The sequence below is a fragment of the Haemorhous mexicanus genome, chromosome 1, assembly GCF_027477595.1.
Source record: "Haemorhous mexicanus isolate bHaeMex1 chromosome 1, bHaeMex1.pri, whole genome shotgun sequence".
Classification (NCBI taxonomy): domain Eukaryota; kingdom Metazoa; phylum Chordata; class Aves; order Passeriformes; family Fringillidae; genus Haemorhous; species Haemorhous mexicanus.
The window spans coordinates 5,618,338-5,642,368 of record NC_082341.1 but is presented as its reverse complement, the minus strand read 5'-3'; the positions used below and the strand labels follow the sequence as shown (position 1 = coordinate 5,642,368).

Sequence of the window (24,031 nt, the reverse complement as noted above, 5' to 3'; positions counted from 1 at the left end):
GCTCTTCCTCCTGTCTCATCCTGAGCCTGACTTGTTCTCAGCACATGACATGGCCCCTTGCCTTTCTGTCACACCATTCTGATCTCCAGGTGATGTAGGAGGAGGGGCACATGGCTTTTGGAAGTGTCTCAAGAGCTCTACCACTCGCCTGAAATATTTGACACCATCATCTTAGGTGCACTGTTTAAATTCAGTGTTTTTCAGATCCTCCTCTGAAAAATGGGGCAAGAATATTCCCACTCCCTGAAGCATTGGTTGTCTCATCTATTTAGAGCAGGAACTCTCAAGCAGATGTGGGTAAAAAAACTTCTGGGGAATATATTATTTTCAAAATCTGTTTTGAAGGCTGAACTCATGATTAAAAGACATAGGATACATGATTCAGTAAGTCACCCAAAGATGAAATAGAAATTTCATTTCAGGTTAAACTTTCCTTTAACAGAATCAAGACACTTTCTTTAGAAGAAAATAGGAAATGTCTCCCCTCTACTTTATTTTGCTAGCTAAAATAAAGGATTTCTATTTTGTATTAATCCAAAAATAAATTTTACTCGATTTGCCTTTAAATTTTACAAGCTAAATAGCTTGGCCACTAAAGTGAAAGACATGATATTTGCCCAGTCCTGCTCACAGTTTTCTTCTGGATGTATTAGAGCATTATCTGGTGTAAGTGGACAATACCAAAGCTGGTATCTTCTGTGGGTCATGGAAATGACAAATAGCTCCAAGCAGGAGAGGTGTGTCATCTGTGAACTGAGTTTCCACTTAAAAGTTTTTGTGCTTTATCTTGCAATACTATTGCCTTCATTTTAAAAAATGAGGGCAATAATACTTACCCATGCTTTTAAACAGCCTGTGAGATAGTTATATGAGAGATGGCACGTACAGATAAAGTATTATTTTCATAAGCATGATGGTGATGGAGTAAGAGACTAGGCACAGCTTTATATATTTATTATTAATGTGAAAATGGGTCCTCTGCTTTCCAGCATACACAGTCAATGCAAAATTTATAGCTGAATTCAGAGAAATGCTGAACCTGGGGTAACATGGGCAAGACTGAACATTCCAGCAAGCGGGGGTGGGTGGAAGCTACTTGTTTGCAATTAGCTGCAGCATCCAGAAGGTCATAGTCTTGGCTAGGGTTTTTAATGCTGCACGCAAAAGATCTGCAAACAATTGAGAAGAGACCTTTTAAAAAGAGAGAACAGAAAGAACAGAATAGGTCCAAGATGCAGATAAAGCTTCTGAAAAGCCATATTCAGAATGCAGCTGTGGTATCGAGCCCATTTCCTACAGACTCACAGCAGTCTATGATGGTGGAAAAAAATGTCATCCCAAGTTCTAGCACAGTCAGAACTTTATGATGCTGTTCATTAGGGAGTGCATTCAGTCATGTGTTCTGTTATGAAGATGTCAAAATAGAGATCACTGAAATAGTCCTAAATCATATGCAGCTGTAGGATGTGGAAAATAGGGGTTCCAATGAGAAGAGAAGCTTTGTTTGGGATAATTCTTACCAACAGCCAGAAATCAAAAAAAACTGTGAGAGCAATGTCAGCTTGATAACATTTTCAACTAGAGAGCTGGATTTAGCAGAGACAGGTTAGGAAATTCACAGAACAAAATACAGTGAAATCATCATAGACAATTTAGTTATTTATCAGGAGGAGTTTCCAGGAAATATTAGAATCCATCCGTGTCAAAGGGAGGTGGGGAACATGCAAAGCAAACAGACAGGTTTTCTTCTGAAAAACCTTCAAAGAAGAAGAGACAATGAACATGATTTCAGAAAACTGTAGATTAAGGTTTGAAGGTCGAAATAAGGACCAGAGAATGGAGAAAATGGAACCAGACATATGAGAGAGAAGGAAAAGATTAGGGATGATTCTGGGAAGGAAGCAAAGGTTGCACTTTGCCAGAAAGGTTAAAGGGATTAAGAAGGTTTTCATGAACTCAGGGAAGAGTCAGGGACACAAGAGCAATTGATGAAGGGAATGTTGCTAATCAAAATTCAGTTGTCTAAGAAAATAAACACTTAAAATCATCCAACAAGGGGATCAATAACAAGCAGGGGAGAACCTGTTAGAATTAATAGAAATGTAAGTAGAGAAATAGCCAGAAAGCCTCTATATATACACATTTACAAACCAGCAGACCCAGGCAAGGCACGCTGCAGAGCATAAAGGATCCAATACACCCAGTTAACACATCATTAGCAATCAATAGTGAATGCTCATGGAAAACTGGAAACGACCCAGGAGAGCAGCAATAAGTAAACACAACACTGAGCTGAGAGAGGAGGAAAAGGGAATAATCATGGGAATCACAGATCACTAAACACTTGCTGCAGCCTGTGATTAAAGTAAATTAAATAAAGACAGAGAGGAGAAAAGGAGAGAGCTTACTCAGAGTGAAATGTCATAGACATAAAGGCAGTGAGGTGGTTCTCCTGTATGCTAAGAGAACTCTGCACAAACAGGGTGAAAAGAGCTCAAAAGAAGGCAAAAAGGACAAATACAGAATCTCCTCCTTCTTTCTTGGAATAGGTGAGTGGAGGAAGTGTGCCAGGCAGAGGCAAGGGATCTGTCAGAGACCCCTTTGGAAGATCTTCCCCTGGTGCATAAATTCATGCTGCAGAAGGCAGTTTTTAAAGTGTTTATTGATGGAGTGACTGTTTTAAGTCCCTGGACAGGGCTTCCACTGCTTGTGCCTGTAATAGCAGCAAATTGATCTGAAAGTGTTTTTCAAAAAGCCTTTAGCAGTGAAAGGCTGAAATCTTATCAAAAGTTGATGTTTGCTCAAGGCTTAGCCCTCTTACCTCCCTTTTTTGCCTCACCTCTGAAAATCAGAGCCTTAATCTATCAAATTGACATATGATATATAAACCTTAAGAAAACAGTTGGATGTCTGTTACAGAAAAGCCTACTTCTAAAATAAATTGTAATTGGCTCAGGTTCACCCATTGCTGTGTGGAGAAAAGCCATTCTAAGGACCCAAATATAGCACAAACTTTCTCTTCAGAGGAGGAAATCTGCAGGGATTAGGGTCAGCATTATCTTCACTAAAGATACAGAAGAGGTCCTGACCAATATAATCCTCATGTTAGCTGATAACATTAAATTGGAGAGAGTATTGAAATCGAGGAAGCAGAAGGGAAAAGAGAAGGGAAACATGGAGAGAATATAGCAAAATGGGACATGATTTTAAAAAGTACAAATGGGCAAGTTACAGGAAAATTTCAATGGATATTTTGGAAACCTGGAGTAATATTAAAAAAAAAAATTGATGTGATTTTGCAGTGAGATATAATGATGTAGGAAACCATATGAAAGCATCATGTCTAGATAATGAGATATTATTTCTTCTTTTACAGTTCTGCAGAAATTGTATTTGGAATATTGCACTTCCTCCATGGCAAAAGAACTGGGAAAAAGATCATTTGAGGGAGTTGCAAAGAAAGAGGTAAAAAAAGTCAGATAAATAGCTCAGAGATATTAATTTACAAGAAATAATGAAGTGAAAGAACAATGGTTCATGACTTCAGGGGGTAAACCCCAGACAATAGGAAGCAAGCAACAATCTATTAAAGTAAGAGATATTAATTCATACAAAGAGACTGATGGATAAAACTGGTAAAAGACTGTAATGAAATGGCACTTTGAAAGGGGAAAAAAATGGTGAGAAAAGGCTGGTATTTAAGAAAATATACCCAGACGTGAGATATTTCTTTTTAGCAAGTGAATTATTCCTTTTGGTAAATGAAGAAATCTAAGTTTAAAGCCAGAAATCCATTTAAAGCCAGATTCCACAAAGTCATGTAAATATTTTATGGGTCAGCATTTTGGCAGAGAAAGCAACCAGTTTGTACTCCCAAGTCTTCTCCACCCATGACACCAATGATTTTATTTCTACAGTGCCTTTCTGATGATTGATATAGAATGAATTTTTAATCATATAATGGACCCTTTACTGACACCAACAGAGTTTTACTCGGAACACATCCAGTGTTTCCTGTTACTGGCAACCACTGGAAGCCCTGCCTCTTGGCCATACCAAATCTGTCACTCCCTTGCTGTTGTTGGCTTTATTTGGCCACTTGCAACTTCTTGGGACATTCATCAAAAAATATGACGAGCGTGTCCTGGCGTGCTGGCACCAAGATTGCTTCTGCACAGGGGGACCGTGGGTATGTCATGTCCACACGAGACCTTCCAAAATAGCATCCTTTGGGCTCTGCTCTTTCGCCTCGGCATTCATAGCCCCGCGTGAACTTCCGTTCGATTTCGAGTCATCCCTGGATTATTGCCATGCTCCTCCACCTCTTTCTAAGCAGCTGCAAATAGAATCAATTATGCTCTGCTATAGAGAGGTGGCATTTGTGTCTCAGGACCCTTTGAAAGCTGAGGGAGGAAATGAGGATTATTTCTTTATCACGATGTTGCTGAATATATCGAGGCTAGAATGTTCCTGACTTATCGTGACATTTTGTTATAGCACTAAAAAAGGACACAGTTTTCTGGCCTCCCTGTTAGGATCACAGGGTCCATTTGTCTTTAAAAGATATTTGAACATGAAGGATACCTAATCCCCTGAGAGAAAAATGTCTGATGTGGTCTTCTAATTCCTCCTAGTTATAATGCTTCTTTACATTGTTTGTATTTCTTTGCTAAATATACATACTTCTTTTTTTTTCCCTGAGACCAGGATATCAAATATTTGAGTCTCCTTCCTCTAAATTCAAGATGTTTTCTTTCTGAATATGAATATGCCAAGATGTACTCTGGCAAGGATTGCCCTTTAAAGAAATGCTTCAAGGCTGGAGGATTTCTGGTTCCTGTGAGTGGAATTTATCTCACCTAAGTGTGCAACCTAAGTGCTCCCTTTATAGTTAATGGAGAGAAATGGGCACTTTTATGAGATCTGACCTAATGTAAATGCTGATTTCAGCTGGAGACACATTTACCTGCCTACACTGTCTAAACAGAAGCCTCAGATGAGAAGTCCAGATGCAGATTGTCTACATTTAGTTCAGTAAATTCCACCCATATGACAACGTGAATCAGCAGGCTTGGAGAAGGGGAGCCCTGGCTCTGGGATGGGTCAGTTTCCTGCTGTCCTGTCAAGATTTCTTCATGGGATTGCTCCTGCTGGGCACAAACTTTCTAGCAGTTTCACAGTAGAACTGGGAAAGGCGTGCTGTGTGTGAGTGCTGTGCCATCCTTTCCCTTTCATCAATTTTCATCCCACACAACAATCCCTGGTTCCAAGCAGCTGTGGAGTTCTCCAAACTCCCAGGACATTCCAAACCTCCATTTCCTGATTTCAAAGAGAGGAATCCATCACTCTCTAATAATAAAGGCAATGTTATGTCAATAAAATACTAAATCTGAAGGGGAAGAACACTTAACAAGTCAGCAAGGAGAATACAGGCAATTACACAGCCTGGAGTCACTCCGTGTACAGTACAAACACATTATTTTTGATATTTATGGTTATAAGGACAACATCATCCTACAACTTGAAAATAAATGTCAATGTGTACACATGAAGAAACAATTAATGAGCTGCACTTTGGCCAAATCAACTAAATAATACCAAGGCTTGCTCTTTAGTTAGTACCTTCACATCAGCTACTTAAATTGTTGCACCTTTCTTGAGTGTGTGTTAACAGGAAAAGAAATGTTAATCTGTGACAGAGAGCAGATACCCTCCACTGAACTCAACATTCAGGTCTGCCAAGTCAGCAGATGCCATTCCTAGAGCTGCTTTTCAGTGGGAAATCACACACATATTTTCTCCTAAAATGAGATAGTAACATTATAGATTATTTTGTGTTTGGTTTTTTTTTCCCCCCAAAAGCCTCTTACAATTCCATCTTAATTTATAATGCACATTTTCCAAGCTTTCCAATTATATTTATAATGACAAAATCCTCTCTCTTCTTCATGAAGACTGTAACACCTATTACACACTATTGCTTTCCTACCCCTTGACAAACACGTATTTTTACAAGCCATAAACCCCACACAAACCAGTGGCATGCACTGCGGAGCTGGTGCAATGAATTTCATGCAGTATCAGGTAGGAAAGTTGTTTGTGTTACCTCTTTTTGCCCTACTGGAGGTGGTGGCTCAGCCTTCAACTGCTTATCCACGTGCAACTCACTTAACTCTTCATAAATCTCAGAGTTCTGACTCCGGACGCCTGGGCTTTGGCATCGCTGCCCCCTCAGCTGCAGCTGCTTTTCCTGCTGGAAATAATCCTAGATGGGTTTATTTTCTTTCTCTTTGATAGCATGCTTATTTCTTAAGGAGAACTCTCCAGCTAGAAGAGAAAACAGCCTGGAGTATTCTCGTCAGGGGTTGACATCTTAAAGAAAATGGCAAGAAATGAGTTAACACAAGCCTATGTTGCAAGCTTTGAGCTTTAGCATCTTGGATATGCCAAGATATATGGCTGTAGAAAATGGACACACAAATAGATCAACTTTTTTTCTGATCTTTTGTTGCTGAGGTGGGATGAAATTCCCTTGCCATATCCATACTGAGCCTGGTTTTGAGACACAAACTTCCTCCAGTGACCTGAGGTGCAGAGAGAGGTGGCTGTCAAATAACCAAGAAGTGTACTCTGAAAATTCACAATCAGGTGGTGACACTCAATGTTTTGAGTAAAAGCTAGAGAAAGGCACAAGGGCAAAACCCAGTATTGTTCTACGAGTAGGCTTGAAACAGTGTGAAAAATCCCCACACCCAGAGAAGAAAAGACACATACTGCAGGGGAAGCAAATGCAAAGTTCACTGAAAAAGATAAAAGATATCTGAAAATAGATATGGAAAAGCTGCAGGTAAACACGCAAATGTATGAGGCTTCTATTCAGCAAAACACTTAAGGCCACTTTGCACCCACTGAAGCACAGGGGGCTCAACCGCAGGCTGAAAGGAGAGCACACTCTGAAGCACTTCCCTGAAGGGGATGGACTCTGGGAGCACAGCAATAATTTCTTCTCTCAGTAAACACATTTGACTAGACCTTGTGCTCGCTCTGTGCGTGGTGCCATTAAATCCAGCCGCTTCTTCCCGGGCTGGTGATTATTGCTGCTGAGCTCTCCAGAAGTTCTCCCAGGACTAATGGCAGAGGAAAGGATGTTTGCAGGGCTGGTCCCTCCCTCTGGAGGCCCAGGTGCTCTGTTTGTGTGGCTTTATTGATCCACCTAAGGCAGGGATTTCACTGAAAACTCCACAGCTCATCACAGCACTACCACCGTTCGTGCCATTACTAACGCAGCTACTAAAATATTAATAAAACTCCAGCAGGATTCAAAGGGCTGTGCTAAATTGCTTACAGAGGGACTTCCACGCTGCGAAAAAAATTACAAGCATAACCAGATTTCAATAGTAATTATTTAAACCTATTTATCTTTCACTTGTCCAGCTTATTTTCTACTCTTTCCCTTGCCTTGACTGACATTCAGTGTTATTCAGGTATTAAGCAAATTTCCCTTCCCCAGGGAGCCCCAGACTACCTGCCTGAGTTTTAAAGCCACATCACTGCAGGAAGTCCCTCAAGAGGTACCCGAAGCAGAAAAACACTTTATTCCAAATGTAAAGACCAAATGACACAAAGGAAGCAGTTGGTTAAGCAAATTGCTCTCTGTATAAATACTTTTGGACTGTCAGGTTTGTACCAGTATTTTCAAATGTCGTTGTGTGTTTCTGGGAAATTAATTTAAAATCAAATTACTTGTTTCCTGCTTCGGAGGGCACGTGGTCTAAAATATATTCTAACTTTATAAATCAAATTATGCATGTCCAAACCTATACCCTCTGAATAGGAAGGTACTACATACAATTTCTAGTCACACATTAGCGCTGATCTTCTTAGGCCAATAACCACAGAGTTACAGGTATGTCTCTGACAAAAAGTAACACTTTTAAAGGCTTTTCAGCAGTCTTTATCTTTGGAAATAGTTTATTATTCAGGAGAGAAGCCAATGTGGAAGGCACAGTACACACAACTAAGGCACTCAGCCATAAAATATCTTTTTTTTTTTTTTTTTTTAATGCAATGTGCATACAACTTAGTACCAAGTAATCTTAATGGCATGATATTGGTTATAGCACTGGAACAACAGAAACAATTGTTTCATGTTGTTGTTGCAACACAATCTGAGGCGACGTCTCAAGTTCATTTATGCAGAAAGGCTGTGCACTCAGATTCACTAAAAACCGTGCACTGTAAGAGTACAGACCTTGTAACTCAACTGGTCCAATGAATATTCTAATTGGTAAGCAAATTATTGTGTTAAGCTAGAGTCAAATGCCAAACTTACACCAATTCTCTATTTACCAATTCTCTATTTACCAATTCTTTATTTAGTCCCTCTGTGTGTTACAAGGACTTAGCAACACTTTCATAGAGACTCAACTCCAGGAAATGTGGTCCTGGCTTCTTCCCAGAAATCCCACTTGCACCAAGTATCCAATGAGTTAATGTTAATTAAAACTGATTAACATATCCTGGCAAAATATTCAATGGGGGCATCACACACATGTGCTCACACAACGATTTGGTTCATCAACGTGGGTTTTCAGGCTTGTCCTCTAAATTTATAAGCTGGGAGGAAATGAGTAAGAGAAATAGACTGTTCCAAGGAATCTGGTTGTGCAGGCTGGTCCCAGAAGGAGTGTTAAGGAATCAGTTGGGTTTTCACAAGCAACCAATGACAGCCCTGGTAAACAATTCTCTTGAGATGTGACAGTCTCACTTCCAGCACACAGCACCTGACAATCAGCAGAGACCTGTCTGGGGAAAGGTGCCTTTGGTTTATGTTGTTTAACTTCAGGTTCTTTGCTTTTGTCCTTATTCCAGATGATTTATTCTTCTGGTGGCAATGGCAGCAGGTCTATCTCCTGTACAGCTTCCCACCGTGGGTGGTTTACATAATTTATGTTTAATTTTTGTATCAAGTGCCACGTTGCCAAGGCAATACACATTATGTTAATATTTATCAATTCAGTCGCTTTCTTCATTTGTAAAGTAAAAACATTGAGTGGTACTAAAACTTTGTGCATGCAAAGGGAGGGTTGGGAGCCCAGGACTGACCTCAGCATGAACCAAAAGTTTGCTCACCTCTGCTCTGACATGGGCCTTAAAAAGAGGTGATGTGCCAACACCATGCCAATGATTAGCACATGGAGGAGGGTGGACAGTGCTGTCCCCTCTCACGCTGCAAGCCAGTTGCAGCACCAGGAAAACAGCTACCAGATTGGAAACAGGACATAATCTGGGTGACATCTCAAGAGTGCTGGTGCCCAGACCCACAGAGCTGTTTGCTGACACAAATAAATGCAAAGGCTCCACACTGGGTTGTGTCTCTGAAAAGCACAGATTGGCTAATTGTTCCAGGCTCAAAGGGGGATTAGTGCAAATGCCACTCCTCTGGAAAGAGGACTTGCTGCTGGCAAAACAAGGCAAATACCTGTCATCAGAGTGGATTCACTTTATTCCTTTCCCATGGAAATATCATTTTTTCCATTCTGTGCAAACAAATTTAGAAAGAGGATCCCAGGACTTGCCTTTCGGGTGGTGATCAGTTCAAATGGGTTCTCCTGATGCTTCTCTCACTCCCTAGATCACGACCCTATCTTGTGACATTTGTTCCCTGATTCTCTGGCCGTGGCTGTTGCGAGAAAGATGTGCAAATCCTTTGATAGCAGGAAGCTTCCTGTCCCAAGCAGGTGGGGAGGAAAGAAATGGGAATTGGCTCTGGGGCCCTCCTCCCTTGCCATTGTCACAGCAGAGCCAGCGAGCAAAGATGATGTGGATGGATGAAGTTAATTATTTTACTATTTTACGAAAAGGTTTTCCCTTTCTCTGGTGAGACAGTGCAAATGCAAGCTGCCTTTTACTCAATCACAATGCAATGGGAAGCTTTGATGCCATGTATGTTCTCTACTCCCCACCATACTCATGAATCCAGCTGCCTCTTTGAAGCCCACTTATGAGACACTAACAGGAATTCAGTGGTGTCTGAGTTCTGCAGTCACATTCCAGGAATGGGCTGGTCAGGACATTTCCAGGTACAGACTCAGGAGTGGAGGCTTGTCCTGGTGCCCCACCTACAAGCCTGCACACACTGGGTCATGCCAGGGGGATCCTCCTTTACCTTGGGATGGTGCCCATGAGAGGAGCAGCAGGATTCTGACAACAGAAGAGCCTCTGCTTTAGCCATTCATTAATGAATGACACTAAGACATTGAGCCTCCTCAAGAAATCCAGCTCCTTTAACAGATGACAACACATTTTAACCTGCAAAGTTTCTTATTACCAAATTTTGGAAAGCATAAGGGGAGTCTGCAGAACTTTTCATGTGTAGTAAACCCTGTTCAGCAGTGTGACAGGGATTGGTACAACAGGGTTGTTTACTCTGTAAAGTGGTTGTTGATGTTTGTGTTTCTCCTTGCAGACAACTATGGATTTCACAAAATTGCCGTGCCTGGTAGCAATTGGCACCCTTCCTCAGCAACAGTTTGCATCTAGTAACTGGCACCCTCCCTCTGCAAAGGAGCCAACAAGTAAATGATGGTGAAAACTGAACTGTTTATATACTACCTCCACATAAGTGGGGAAGCAAGCAGATTGCAGAGCTGCTGAAAGACGGTGAGCTTGCATTACTGCCTTGGTGGCACTTGTTCTGTGTGTAAAGTAAACAGGAGACTGCAGTCTGCAGAGCTATCAGGCTGACAACTCTCAGATATGCTGAATTCAGTCTTTCTGAAAAGCCTTGAAAAATCTGAGCTGAAATGGGAGAGAAATAAATATCCACAAATGGGAGAAACAAATTGTCGTTTTGTATTACCAGAACAGATAATTTATGATCCCAGTTCTTCTCTTTCACAAATAAATGTAAATCCTTGTAGCACCAACAAAATTGGTGCATTTATCTTTCTGCATGAAGAAAGATCACCAAATACATCAGGAATATTCTCTTACTTCCATAATATCAGAAAGGGAAGATTAGTATCACTTATTCTGCTAGGAATAAAAGGCTGGAGAGCAGCTGTCAATTTTAAATGTGCACATTTAAGAATCTCTCTAACCTGCTTTGAAGATTTGCTTCTGTAATGCAGAGTTGCTACTACTCAGTTTAATGGGAAATCACAGGAAAACCTGGAGCAATACCACACCACAGCACGAGGATTATAGCTGAGACAAAAAAGGACTTGTGCTACACTGTGTTCATTTCTAAGTGCATTTTATCAGCAGACTACAACATTTGCAATACCAATGTAAAGTGTGTCAAGTCCTACTTTAAGGCTGACACACACATGTATCATTTAAGACCTGCAAATTTCTCATAGAGGGGATAAAGCCAAGAAAGTCTAAACCTGATTATTAGAGACTGGTGATGTCCCTTCTCCATCCTATGCCACTTGGTCCATCATTTCACTTCAGCAGGAACAGCCAGACACCACAGCTTAGTACACTGATTTTGTTCCATTTTGCAGCATTTATCCACCCCTCCCTGTCATTTCTCTTGTCATTCATCTATGCAAAAGTCAGAAACAAAATGGTGCAAAGGGAGTAGTAAAACATCAGAATTAGAAGGTGCTGCTCACATTTGCTCTGTGAATTCATATGCAATTTTTTTCACTTTCTTGATGACTCAGCCTTTATAGGAACCGCACTTCTAAAAATCCAAATCACTAACACATGCATAGGAGCCATGTGGGCAAAAGAGATTAAACACAATAGTCTCTGAGTTCAGAAAGAGCAGAGTTTGTTGCCCAGCCCCTGGGCACATGATGCCCCCAACCTGGACGTCTGTAGGTCCCAGGAGATTTTTGTGTGTGCTGTCACCTGTCAGAGCTAAGGGCATGGAAGTCAGAAGTTACACCTATGTAAGTAAAACACAGATTTTATCCTCCTGTTTGACCTAAGAAACACAATTTTTCTCCAAAAAAGTCACAAGTATTTGTAAGAAAACTCCAGTACCTGCTCTAGAAAAATAACACACCTGTGAGTGCTTAGCTGGATAAAATTATCTGGCCATTACAATTCAGGATGTGCAAGGCTAGGGCTGGCCAGAAACCACAGCTGCTCAGCAGAAGATGTTAACATCAAAAACTCCCCTGGAACCAGCCTGACCTGGTATTTTCTTCTATTTTGAATAAAGGTGAACTAAAACTTTGCCAGACAAACCTCATCACAGCCACTAACTGCTGGTCTCTGTATGAGTGGTGGATGTTTTGCAAAATGTCATCCCTCAGAAGCAGCAGTTCAGCAGTGTTCCTACTTGGATTAATCCAGAATGTTTTAAGCCTCTGATCTCTGGCTGCAGAGGAGCAAGGCACATTTTTTCTAATGTCTTCTGTCTTCCTGGCCTTAGATCTTTTACCACACTGAGCAACACACTGCCCATAATAAAACAGAAATTCATTATTCCAAGGGTCGACTCTTAAAACTTGTCTGAGAGGAAGAACTTGGCAAAAAGATGGACTGCCAAAGTTAATTTATACTGTTATCAATTCAATAGGCTTAAATAGGCAGTGAAAGCGTTTCATAAGTGTTCATTGTTCAGAGTTCAAGCTAATACCTTCTGCTAAATTGCATTTTGAAGTTTAATCACAATCTACTTTATGTTTCTTTCGGTAATTGGGATTTCTCCACAGTATAATATGAAAAACTCAAACTAATGGGCTTCTCTGATGGAAGTTTAAATTTTGGAAATTTGCCTTGCAGTGCAGTCAGTGCGAGTGCCTGAAATAACCCAGAACCTTTCACCCAATTAAGATGTTAATATTTTGATCATTAAGAAAGTTTCATATTATTATAGGCAACAGCAACAAAACAATCATCATTTGAAGTGTTATTTTGGAGTGTAATTAATGGGAGCAGTTTTACCCCTCCAACACACGCACACCCTGCCTCACATGGCACGGGAGCTGTTGGGGAGCTGGCTGCTGCTCTTTTTGTCCAAAATGCTAAATGTCAGCATTTTCTTTATCAAAGGGAGGAACAGTGAGAAATGCTCATTTCTGGTCAGCCTTTTGCTCTGGGGAGGGACATGGATCCTGGGAAATGGCATCCAGCAAGCTGTGACTGACTGACGTGCAGTCCCAGGGCTGGGCACTTGTCCAAACGCATGTTGTCAACTCTGCTGCTCCTGATATCAGCTTTCAATGCCAGCCTGGCTTCTCTCCCCCTCCTTTCTTTCTCTCCTCCATCAGCTCCCTGTGTTTCCTGCACCTTAGGCATTGTGCTGGGACAAATATGTTTGCCTGGCACTGAGAACTGAATAAGCACCCTAAAACCTCTGTTTGTGGTGTGAGTGCTCCACTCACGTCAGCAGAGATCTGACACGGGAGTTCTGCCCCACTCTACTGCCACAAAATAAACACAAGCACCTTTCTACATGTAGAAGCCCAGATGAGGACATAGGTGCTTTAAATCTGCTGCTGGGATTTACAGTCCTGTTTTCTTTTTTTAATGCCCTTGCTGCTATTCTTCTGAAGACAATAAATCCAGAAATGTTCTCTTTTATTGCCAAAAATAATTAGCCAATAATTGAGTTCTACACAGTTTTCAAGAAACACGAAGCAAAAGATATGGCTTAGAAAGTGATAAATCCAGGCAAACTATGTACAGAATAACAATGAAACCCCCCCTGTTATCTTACTTAATGATCAGAAAAATATTGGCCCAAATAAAGGTGACAAGAAGGGTGCTGTAAGATTTATTGTGTGCAGCATGCAAGTACACACTGGGCTCACTCTCCTCCCAGTGAGAACTGGGGAGTCATCAGCAGGATTTAATGGTATTTTATCTAGTTTTACTCAGAGAGAACGTGTCCCACAGACTGGAACTGCAAACAGACAGAATATAAATACTATTTCAAAAGGACTTTAGGGCTCCTGACAGCAAAGTATATTTCCTGCAGTAAAAGGCTGAAATTAATGTAGCCTGTCAAATAAACACATGGCTTCATGGTATCTCTGATTTATAGGTGTTAGAATTATTAGGAGCATAAGATATTGTCACAAACAATTCTACAACAAAATCTTTGTGCACTGGCATTTTTATAGCAATTTTCAATAATTTCAGCTATACTTACATCAACCTGGAATAATTCCATTGACTTTTGCAGAATCCCTTCAGGTTTAGATGCAGCTTTGTAATGAACAGGAATTGTACAATAAAATTTCCACTGTGTATATAGGAAACAGATGTGGGTCCACATGCAGATGGTGAACTTTCTGTTACCTGAGAAGTTTCTTTTTTTTTTTTTCCCATCTTACAAATGATGCATCATAGCTAAAATAAACTTACAGTCTCCCTGCAGAAATTAGCTGTAGTTCTTGACTCAGTGCTATGAGAAAGCAAAACCATCATACTTTATTGGTCCTTTCTGACTTCAAAATTATGAATCTCTTACTGGTAGAAACTTGGAAGAAAAGCCATCAGAAACAGTTTCACCTTGTCAAATGAAATGAGTTCGTAATTCTGAAATATATAAGGGGAAGAAGAGACTAAAAGCTCAGGGTTTTGATCCAGTTCAGGGCAATATAGAGACTGCACCAATGGAATAGAGACCGAGGGACAGCCAGCTCTATCTTTGGTGTGTACAGAGGTAGTTACTCATCTAAACCTGTCCTCCCTGGGAAATGTGTTTGGTGAAGTCCACACAAAGCTATACAAGGGAGGAGAACTGCCCATTGAGAAAAAAACCCAATATGATTGAGAGAGCAAAGTGAGCTCTGGAGCAAAGAATACCCATCCAGTGTGCAAAATCCAGGTACTGACCAGCCCTTGGGTCCTTGCAGACCCAGATCCAAACATCCTGAAAATGACAGTAGAGCTGCTGCTGTGCCCAGAGAGGTCTAGGAAAACCCCACTGAGAAGTGGAGCTGGAAAGCCTGAGAGGCAGTGAAAAACACAGTCCTGCAGGCAATATTCCCTGCCAGGTCAGGAAAAGGTGAGCCCCAGGAGACACAGCAGCAAGTCTCTGCAGTTTCAGGATTCCTGGAGCCAGGAATTCTGCGGCAGGAGAATGGGGCAGTCCTCCTTGGGATGGTACAAAGTGGCTTTGGGGGAACTGGGAGCACAGCCAGACCAGCCAGGGCTCGTGGAGCATGCGTGCCTGGAGCCCAGGCTGGGCTGGGCAGCGCTGGGGCCAGCAGCAGGCAGGCAGCACTTTGTGTGTGACCCAATTAGCCACTGCCTTGGAACAAATCAATAATGGCATCTTCTGGAGACAAGCAGGCCAGTGCTGCTGGCTCGGCACTGAAGGCACAAAGGTGTGATCTCTGTGGAAAATTGGCATCCAGGCGGGGTCTCTCACTGCAGAGGGGCTGAGTGTGGGATGTGGCCAGGAGCCACGAGCCACAAGCCACTGCAGCCTGGAGTTTTTGTGGCATCCACATTTTCTTCAAAATCCCTTCACCCAGGATTTTTCTCTCTCGCGGGTCTCTGTGGTCAGGATGACTCCGAGATGTGTTAGAGTCTCTTTTCCCAGCCTGGCAACTGAAGAAGGAGTCAGGATTCTTCTGTTCTGGTTCTCAAGGTTGTTTATTTGCTGTTATCTATTACATTCCTTCCCTGGCCTGCCAAGGTCCATTCAGCAGGTCAATCAGTGGCACACTGCCCACCTCATGGCAGTGTTATCTTTTTATACTAAAAACTACCTGTACATTATTTACAATAATTTGCCAATACCTATCACCTATGTTAGACAGTTTGTTTTTATCCTAGACCAATCCAAAAGTGCCACCATTACCCAGAAGATGGAGGCTGGGAAGAAGGAGAAAGAGGGACAAGGCATGCCCAAATTCCTCCACCTTGGGACCCTGAGCCCCCATTCTAAAATCTCAAAATTCTACTTTTCTATCTTGTAACAAACTATCATTCTACTTAAACTTTAATGGCTTGTAAATCCTCATATAAGGTTGGTAATTTTTTCCATGGGTTAAAATCAAAGGCACAGGGGTCTTGGGCTCTGTGCCAAGGTCTCTGAGCCTCCTGGCAGGGGTGGAGCCATTCAGGGCAGCCAGAGGGATGTCCTGGGTTCTGACATTTCTCCTGGGATGCTGAGAAGCCTCAGAGAAAGAGGAAAACAAATTCTTATCTCATTTGCTTCTCCTGTGTTGTGCTCACATGTGGAGTGTGTTTGGAGATTGTTCACCCACAGGGGATTGTTCCATTGGATTCTGCTGTGAGTTGTTTTCACTCTTTGGCCAATCAGTGCCAAAATGTGTCAGGACTCTGGAGAAAGAGTCACAAGTTTTCATTATTATCTTTTTAATATTCATTTAGTATCTTTTCTGTATTCTTTAGTGTAGTTTAGTTTAGTATTCTAAAATATAATATAGTATCATAAAATAATAAATTAGCCTTCTGAGAACATGGAATCAGATTCATCATTTCTTCCTTTGTCTGGGGACCCAGCAAATACAATAGGTTTTTTCCTCAGTGGCATGCTGGGTGGCCATAAACAAAAAGTTTGAGTAAGGCAACAGATGTAGTAACTCATTTTAAGGAAGGGCAGAAAGATATAACAACCCTGCTGGACTGACTCAAATGAAAAGGAAAGAGTAGAGCCATTCCTTCAGGGGTACTACTAAAATTTCCTGGCTGTAGGGACTCATGGATGAACAGAAAGATCCTGACAGTGAGCCCAAAAACCTGAACCTCTCTGAGACTGTGGTGATAGGTACAAGACAGAGTTAACTGTAAGTGCAGGATGTTGTATTTTGGGGGCTGATTTAGGACACCCAGCATTACTCATCTGGAAACTCCTTTAGGTCCATTTATCTCAGGATTCCTCTGAACCAAAAAGTGATGTCACTGTGAAAAAGGCACACACTGTTCTGGGCTACAGCTGTGGGCTACTTGAAAGGGAAGCACAACTAAAGCAGAAGTTTTTGAAGATAAAAGCTTTGCACTTAGATATCTAATGTAAATGGTACAAACCCCTCTGATGTCTGAAACCTTCAATGTAGCTAAAGTGCAGGTAAGTTGTTGTAGAATCCATTGCATTAGTTGGACTGGACTGTATCCACTTAATTATCTCATCACCTTGCTGTCCCCATAATCTATTTCTTTCTTCTTCAGGGCACTGAAAGGTGGTGCCACATATGAAAAATGGTCATAAAGTAATTACAAGACACTCTGTGGAAGCTCAAGATGGTAACCTCCACATTTTAATCATCTAGGAAGCCAAAATGAGAACCCAAAAGAACCTCAAGAAGATGCAGCCAGTACATTAGTGTGGTTGCTGCTGAGCTCTTGGGAGCTGTTTTCCTGCTGGCAAAACCCGTATTTTTCATGTCAAGTACAGGGAAAAAATTGAAAGAGAGTTATTCTTTTTTCTCATTATGAGGCTAAAAATCATTAAATCCTTAAGAAATCGTGTGGGCTGAGAGGGAGAGATTTCCCCAGCACTATGAACAGGTCAAGGAGGAGGGGTTAGATAAAGACACAAACAAAAATGCTGCAGTGACCAGCAGCCACACACATGTCACACAGCAATGACAAATTAATTTAGCTCAAGGCAGCTCTTTCTCAGCCTCACTCCCCATTTCCTGTGCCTGTGCTGATTTTCATTGTTCTCCTTTTGGATCCTTTCACTATGGGATGTGTGGGCTACAGGTACAGGTACCCTGGCTCTCTGAGCTGGCAGAGCATCTCACTTGCATCTCAGTAATCAAAGGAGATTTGGGAGCCATCAGATGGGCTCACTCCTTCAAAGCCCTCTCAATGACAGTGCCACAAATTGGCAGCTTTCAGGAGGATGGCTGCTGCCAGTGCAAGCTTTGATAATAGAAATGGCAGCTGAAATTTAAACTTAGACATTTCCATTACTCAGAGGAAAATGAACAGTCACAGAAGGTTTTCTCATCATCTGAAATTTCAAGCTGCTGTGTGCAATGCTCTGGGGCCCATTTCTCATAGCCACAATGGCTTATTTTAGAGTAGTTCTGTGACTTTCTGGGAAGAACCTGGGAAGTACCCTTTCTGGTACAGGAGCTGTAAGCTGAGATGATCCTCACCCTAAAACACCCCACTGAGATCAATAACTTTGTGGTTCTGCCTGAGACCAGCATCCCTTTAGCCTCTCTCTTTTAGACTGGACAAGTCAGACTGATGGAAGCACAGGATATCTGGGTGGGATCTTCAACTGACAGAGAATGTGTAAAGGGTGTGTAAGAGTTGTGTAGTTTTTCCAGCTGGGCACTGCAGAGGCATTCATCCACATTATCCCTTTTTATGCATCTCCTGTCACCTCCTCTTCCATGCTCCTGCACCAAAATCCACTTGCAGGAGGAGGAAAATGCATTCTGGCAGTGCTGCCAAAGGGCTGCTCAGTTCCAGGTCAGCCAACAACTTTAAAGGAAAGCAGGGTACATTGTCTTCTCCTCAGAAGTAAATGTACATACACATTCCCTTTGTACATACTAAAATATTGAAATATGTAAAAATATGGATTGTAATTAGGGGAAAGTTGGAATAGATTTGAATGTTTAGCATACCCTTGGTATTTCTTGTTTGGTTTCTGCATGATGCCCTCTGCACAAAATGATACTTCACCCTAATTGTGCCCTCTCAGTGCAATCATGTAAATTTTGCTCTTGTTCATGTTGTTCTTCCTTTGGGAGCTTTAATCTGGTTATCTTGGACATCCTGGAGGGGAGGAGGTAAGGACACACATGGAGCTGGGGCTTGCAGGATTAAAACTTCTGGCTGTGAGTGAGAAATTTATTCCCCACAGTCCCACAGGGATGTCCTTGGTAAAAGGGTCAGCCCACTGTAAGGACCAACAACTCAATATCCAGGGAATTGGGATTTCATATCAGCCTTCAGATACAATAATTTCCCCTGCAGTAACTCACATGTTGATCAAGAGAATTTTTCTCTGAGTCCAGAGATCATACATCTTTGGAATGGGCATCAGTAAAAATGACAGATCTTTCAATTTGTTGGCATCTGCTTTCCCATGGCTCTGCTCCTTTTAGGGATATTTACAGCTGTGCAAATTTATTAGGGTTTTGCAGAAAAGCAAATGCAAAGCTCATCACACAATTATAATTTCTGCTGTTAAGCTTCTTCCTATTTTTGTTTATTTATTATGCCAATGTATTTTGAGTTTTTGAGTTGGAACAGCCTTGTACACACACATTTTCCCCTCTAGGAATTTGTTAAAATTGCTTTCTGGATATATGAACTCTCTGCTTATTTGGACCTTTTCTGCAGTAGACCCCACAGACCTGCAGATAAAAACTGCAAGCCATTGATCAAGGCTCTGCACAGGGGAACAGCAGTGACCTGCAGCAGCTGTTTGTCCAAGCCTGGAAAGCACTAGTGACAAAGCTAATTAATTCATTTCTCAACTCCATGCCTTCTGCTTAATGCACATGCCAGCAGTGAACCACATTATTTCACTGCAATCCAAATATCTCGTGGTAATGTGACAATGTTCCTCTAATGTTTGTTGAGAATTTCATTAAAAGATACAGTGGGAAAGCAGAATCTTGGTTTGCTTCTCCTACTGGGTGTTGTTTCCCCCTATTTTCACTCTGAATCCCCAATGTTTCTATTACATGTGAGGACGTTCCAATATTAATGAAACTATGAGGAGTTTTCTTAATATTTCCAAATCAACTTTTATCCATAATATTTTTTCAGTGAAATGCCTCTTTTTCTACATCAGCTCTTTCTCTCATGACCCTAACAGATCTTGCTAAAGCTCTAATTCCACATTTACATTATAAAATGATGATAACCTGTTTCTTCTACTAATTTACACATATAGTGCAGCTGAAGAGAAATCTGCATTTCTACAATTTAAAGCACATTAAGAACTGAAAATTCCAAGCCCTCCATGCCTTAGGCTGGGATTTTTCTTGCAATTGTGAATGTTATTATTTGTCTTGAGAGAGGAATGATACAGAGGTGCAACACCCACCCCTGAGCATGCACAGGCACACACTTCCAGAGTTCAAAATTTCAACAAGTTCTTGCTTTCAGTGTGAAGGAAAAAAAATCTGAGAGTGTTTGAGATTGTTACCATCTGTCAGGCATAGCAGAAATGTGTGGGCACCTTTAAAGACCAAAAAGAAAAAAACATCACCAAACCCAGAATTAGATAATTAAACATATTTATACACTATTATTCACATACACACTAGGCAGTATTTAGAGCTCACCTGATACTAAGGAACAACCCTGGTTTAAGCTGGGATAAAGTTGCTTTTCTTCCCAGAAGCTGGTACAGGGCTATGTTTTGGATTGAGAATGAGAATAAATGCTCAGTATATAAACTGGGGGGAAAGCTGGCCAGGGGCCCCTGCTTGGGAACTGCCTGGGCATTGATCAACAAGTGGTGAGCAAATGCCTTGAGCATCACTTCTTTTGCATATTCTAGTTCCACTATAAGTACTATATCTTTATTGTCTTTCATATTAAACACTCTTCATCTCAATTAATTAAATTTACTTCTTTTTTTTTCCAATTCTCATCTTCATCTGCTGCATTCATATCTCACTTTTCAAATGTTCTCTGCTTGTTGGTTCAAATACAGCCAGGGAATAGAGAAGGACTTCAAAGAGAAAAACTAGATATTATTCATACTACCACACTGATCCACAGATCATTTCAACAAAATAGTCCCTAAACAGACACAAAAAACCCACCCTAAAAGTGTTTACCAAAAATTGCAGACTTGTCTTTTTGTTACCTAGGTTTCTATTTGGACAGTGGAGCTTGTGATTTAGTTTTCTGACCTCTTGCTGTTCCATTCCTCAGTGAGATGATCACTGTGAAAGACTTTTTGGTGATGCACTGACACTGAAGAAATTTCCACAACACAGCAGCAGAAATTAACCTTAAGCAGCTGATTTGTGCCCAGCTCCTGACACAGAGTCCTTCCTTGGAGCTTTTTTATGACAGTCCTTCCTTCTCTAGCAACTCTTTTGTTTTCAGACTTTCCTCCCCTCAACCATGAGATGGAGGATCCCTCCTGACTGCTGGATCTGAAGCAGGAGCTTTGATCCAGTGCCTGCTGAACTCCATTGGTTTCAGCCAGTGTCAGAAGGTGCTGGATCAAGGCTGGAGGTTCTGGAAAACATGAACTAGATATGGTGTGTGGAGCCAAGAGATAAAGCTGGTAGAAAAGGGGGAGGGGGAGAAGGAGACAAAGAAAAGCATTCCCCTGAAGATGTTTCTTCATTTCATACAACACTTCAAACTGCACAGGATTTTTCAGCCTTTACTACTGAGTGCTCTGGAAAAAAAAGGGAAATCTGTCATGTCACACCAAAGAGCAGGCAAGTAACTTTCTCTTGTCAGAATACAAATGATAACACATCTTCTCTCTTTCTCTGGTGCCTTGTCATATCATCCTCTGTCTTATTGTATTTTAAAGAGAACTACCTGGCCCTCAATTCTTGTTGCACAAATCAAACCAAGACAGTGCCCATTTTGAGGAAAAATCCTCCACTAACCTAAGATTTGCTCTGTAGCATTCCCATGATTCAGCTGAAAGGCAAAATAACCAGTCTGCTGTGTAAGAAAGGATTTAATTGCTCTGGTTAGAAGAATTAATCTAGACAAGCGCAAAGAATACAAAGGAAATTTCTCTTGTTGGAAACTGAATTTTGCTCTTGGATATGCATCTGTAACTTCTTCTGAAGTTAGCAGCACATCAAAGGCAGGATTAGGCCATAGGACATTTGCATCACTAGCCATGGATCCAGACCAAGGGTGGGAACAGAGGGCATTTAATAAGATGAAACTAACAAATATTTGAATTGCCTACCTGCTCCATTTCCGTAAAGGTGCTCTGCTCCTCATCCTCCTCCTCGATATCCGACTCACCCACAGCAATAGGAACACAAATGGACAGGTCAGGATTGGTCATAAAATCATCATCTGTAATTGCTGGGTGTTTCTCTCCATTTTTATTGACCCCATCCTCAGCACGATTCTCCTTGTGGCTCTCCACGTCTTTGCCGAGCTCGGCGGTGGCGTGGCTGTTCACGCAGTTGTTGAGGGCTCCTGAGTTCTGGGCAGCGAGTTTCATCATGGCCTTCTTCTCAGCTGTGGTCTTGGGGTGCCTGAGGACGTGGCAGCAGAAGTTCCAGGCAGCTTTTTTGGCGTACTGCAGGCCCCTGTTGATGCGGGCGAAGGCGAGCTGCAGGTTGTTCATCTCGCCGTCCTCGTCCGGGGCCGAGAGGTTGTCGGCGCTGAAGGAGCTCAGCAGCAAGGCAAGGAACAGGTTGAGCACCTGGAAAAAGTAAAGTTAAAAGGCAATTGGTGAATTTTAATGTGGAGGGCATGTGTGTGTGTGTGTGGAAGAGGTTTTACAGTGACTTCTGTGAGCCAGAGAAGTTTGGTAAGAGGATCCGTGTTTACCCCTGCAAGAATTTTCTACCAAGGTCGTTGACATAGAAACCAAGAAAGAAAGGAGGATAAATAAGAGAAACCTGGAACTGCCTGTTCCAATGAGCACTTTGTCTTTCGTGACCAATGAGTAAAGTGTAAACCTGTGAGTTTTGTCAGAACGTATAAAAAGCATGCATGCTATAATAAAAACAGGTTTGAAGCCTTCTGAAAATGGAGTGTGTTCCTCTGTATTGTGACCATCTCAACTGCGTCATCTTTGGTCCTGGAAACAGGAAAGTCTGAGTTTCATCTCATCTGTGGCACTGTAGCCCCATCATGGAAATCCTTCTAATTACAGGTGGTTTCAGCAGGAAAAGGAATCTGCAGGCATTTTCAAACACATCGACCTCAGGTGCAAAAGTTTAGCATGGACAATAACACACACTGACATGTCCTTCCTCCCTCTCCACCCCCAACACCCCAAACATGGAAAATAAAATGTAAAGCTCAGAAATAGAATACAAAAAAAAAACCCAAAAGTTCTGCAAAGACCTCACTGCAGCCTTTCAGTGCTTAAACAGGGTCTATAGGAAAAATGGGGACAAACTTTCTTGTAGGATTTTTGTAATAGGACAAGGGGAAATGGCTTAAACTAAAAGAGGGCAGTCTCAGACTAGATTTAGGGAAGAAATTTTTGAAGATGAGGATGGTGAAGTACAGGTTGCTATCACTGGAAGCAGTCAAAGTCAGGTTGGATGGGGCTCTGAACAACCTGATCTAGTTAAAAACATCCCTGATCACTGCACTAGGTGCCCTTTGATGTTCCCTTCCAACCCAAACTCTTCTGATTCTATGACAATGATGTACATAGGCAAGGACTTCAACCACACTGTTCATTTGGAAACTTTTCTAAACATTTGTATGCATTTTCACAGACAGTCTTGTTTTAAATATCCTCTGGGCTATGGAGGAAATCTGTTGTGATTGTGAATAAACACCTCTGAGGTCATATAACTTCAAAAACTTCTCCCTTCAGGCTAAAACAAGCCATCACAACCAGATTACTGTGGCCAAATCTCAGCAAGACTCACTCCCAAAGCAGGCTTGGTCCTGAAAATGCTGTTACTAGCCAGGAAAAAAAAAACAAACAACTATTTGAAGATTTTCACAGGTCTATGAAAGGATCCAAACTGAACTTGAGATTGTGTGTTACCTTCCTCTTGTTCTTGCCATTTCAGAACTCTCTACTTTTGCTGGCAGAGTGTGGCAAGATTAGACACAGCTAGGCATTTAAGTGATATATTTGATGGTTTAAACCTCTTTTTACACCTCTGCCCCAAATAAATACCATTATATCCAATAAATAAAACCAGCTTCTTGTCAAGGGCCATCCCCAGTAATATTTCTCAGAGGCTGGTCACCAGTTTCTGTGCATTGAACACTACATCTGCTCATGGTCTGAGAAGAAATAAATTACAGCTTTTGTACTGGATTTATCAGGGCAAAAAGTTCACACTGGAGGTGGATGCTTGGGATGACAGGAACAGGGCAAAGGTGACTCAAACCAATATCTGCTAAAATATATTTACCCCAAAACAAACCAATCCCAAATTGCCTGGTATCAACTCAACTGCTGCCTGTACCAAGTGGG

At 41.5% G+C, this 24,031-nt stretch overlaps 1 protein-coding gene across 8 annotated transcripts in view; it reads right to left on the bottom strand.

Annotated features, from left to right (window-relative positions):
- LOC132323610 (sodium channel protein type 5 subunit alpha-like) overlaps nt 1-24,031 on the bottom strand; it is a 214,937-nt gene that overhangs the window by 53,658 nt on the left and 137,248 nt on the right. For 6 of the 8 annotated variants that reach the window (XM_059839042.1, XM_059839034.1, XM_059839051.1 and 3 more), the window contains 2 exons: nt 21,815-22,282; nt 6,107-6,253 (listed from right to left, as the gene is read on the bottom strand). In XM_059839042.1, coding sequence (XP_059695025.1) covers nt 6,107-6,253; nt 21,815-22,282 — 615 coding nt within the window. The remainder of the gene's footprint in view (nt 1-6,106; nt 6,254-21,814; nt 22,283-24,031) is intronic. The other 2 variants (XM_059839059.1, XM_059839066.1) reach the window with 2 other exon arrangements.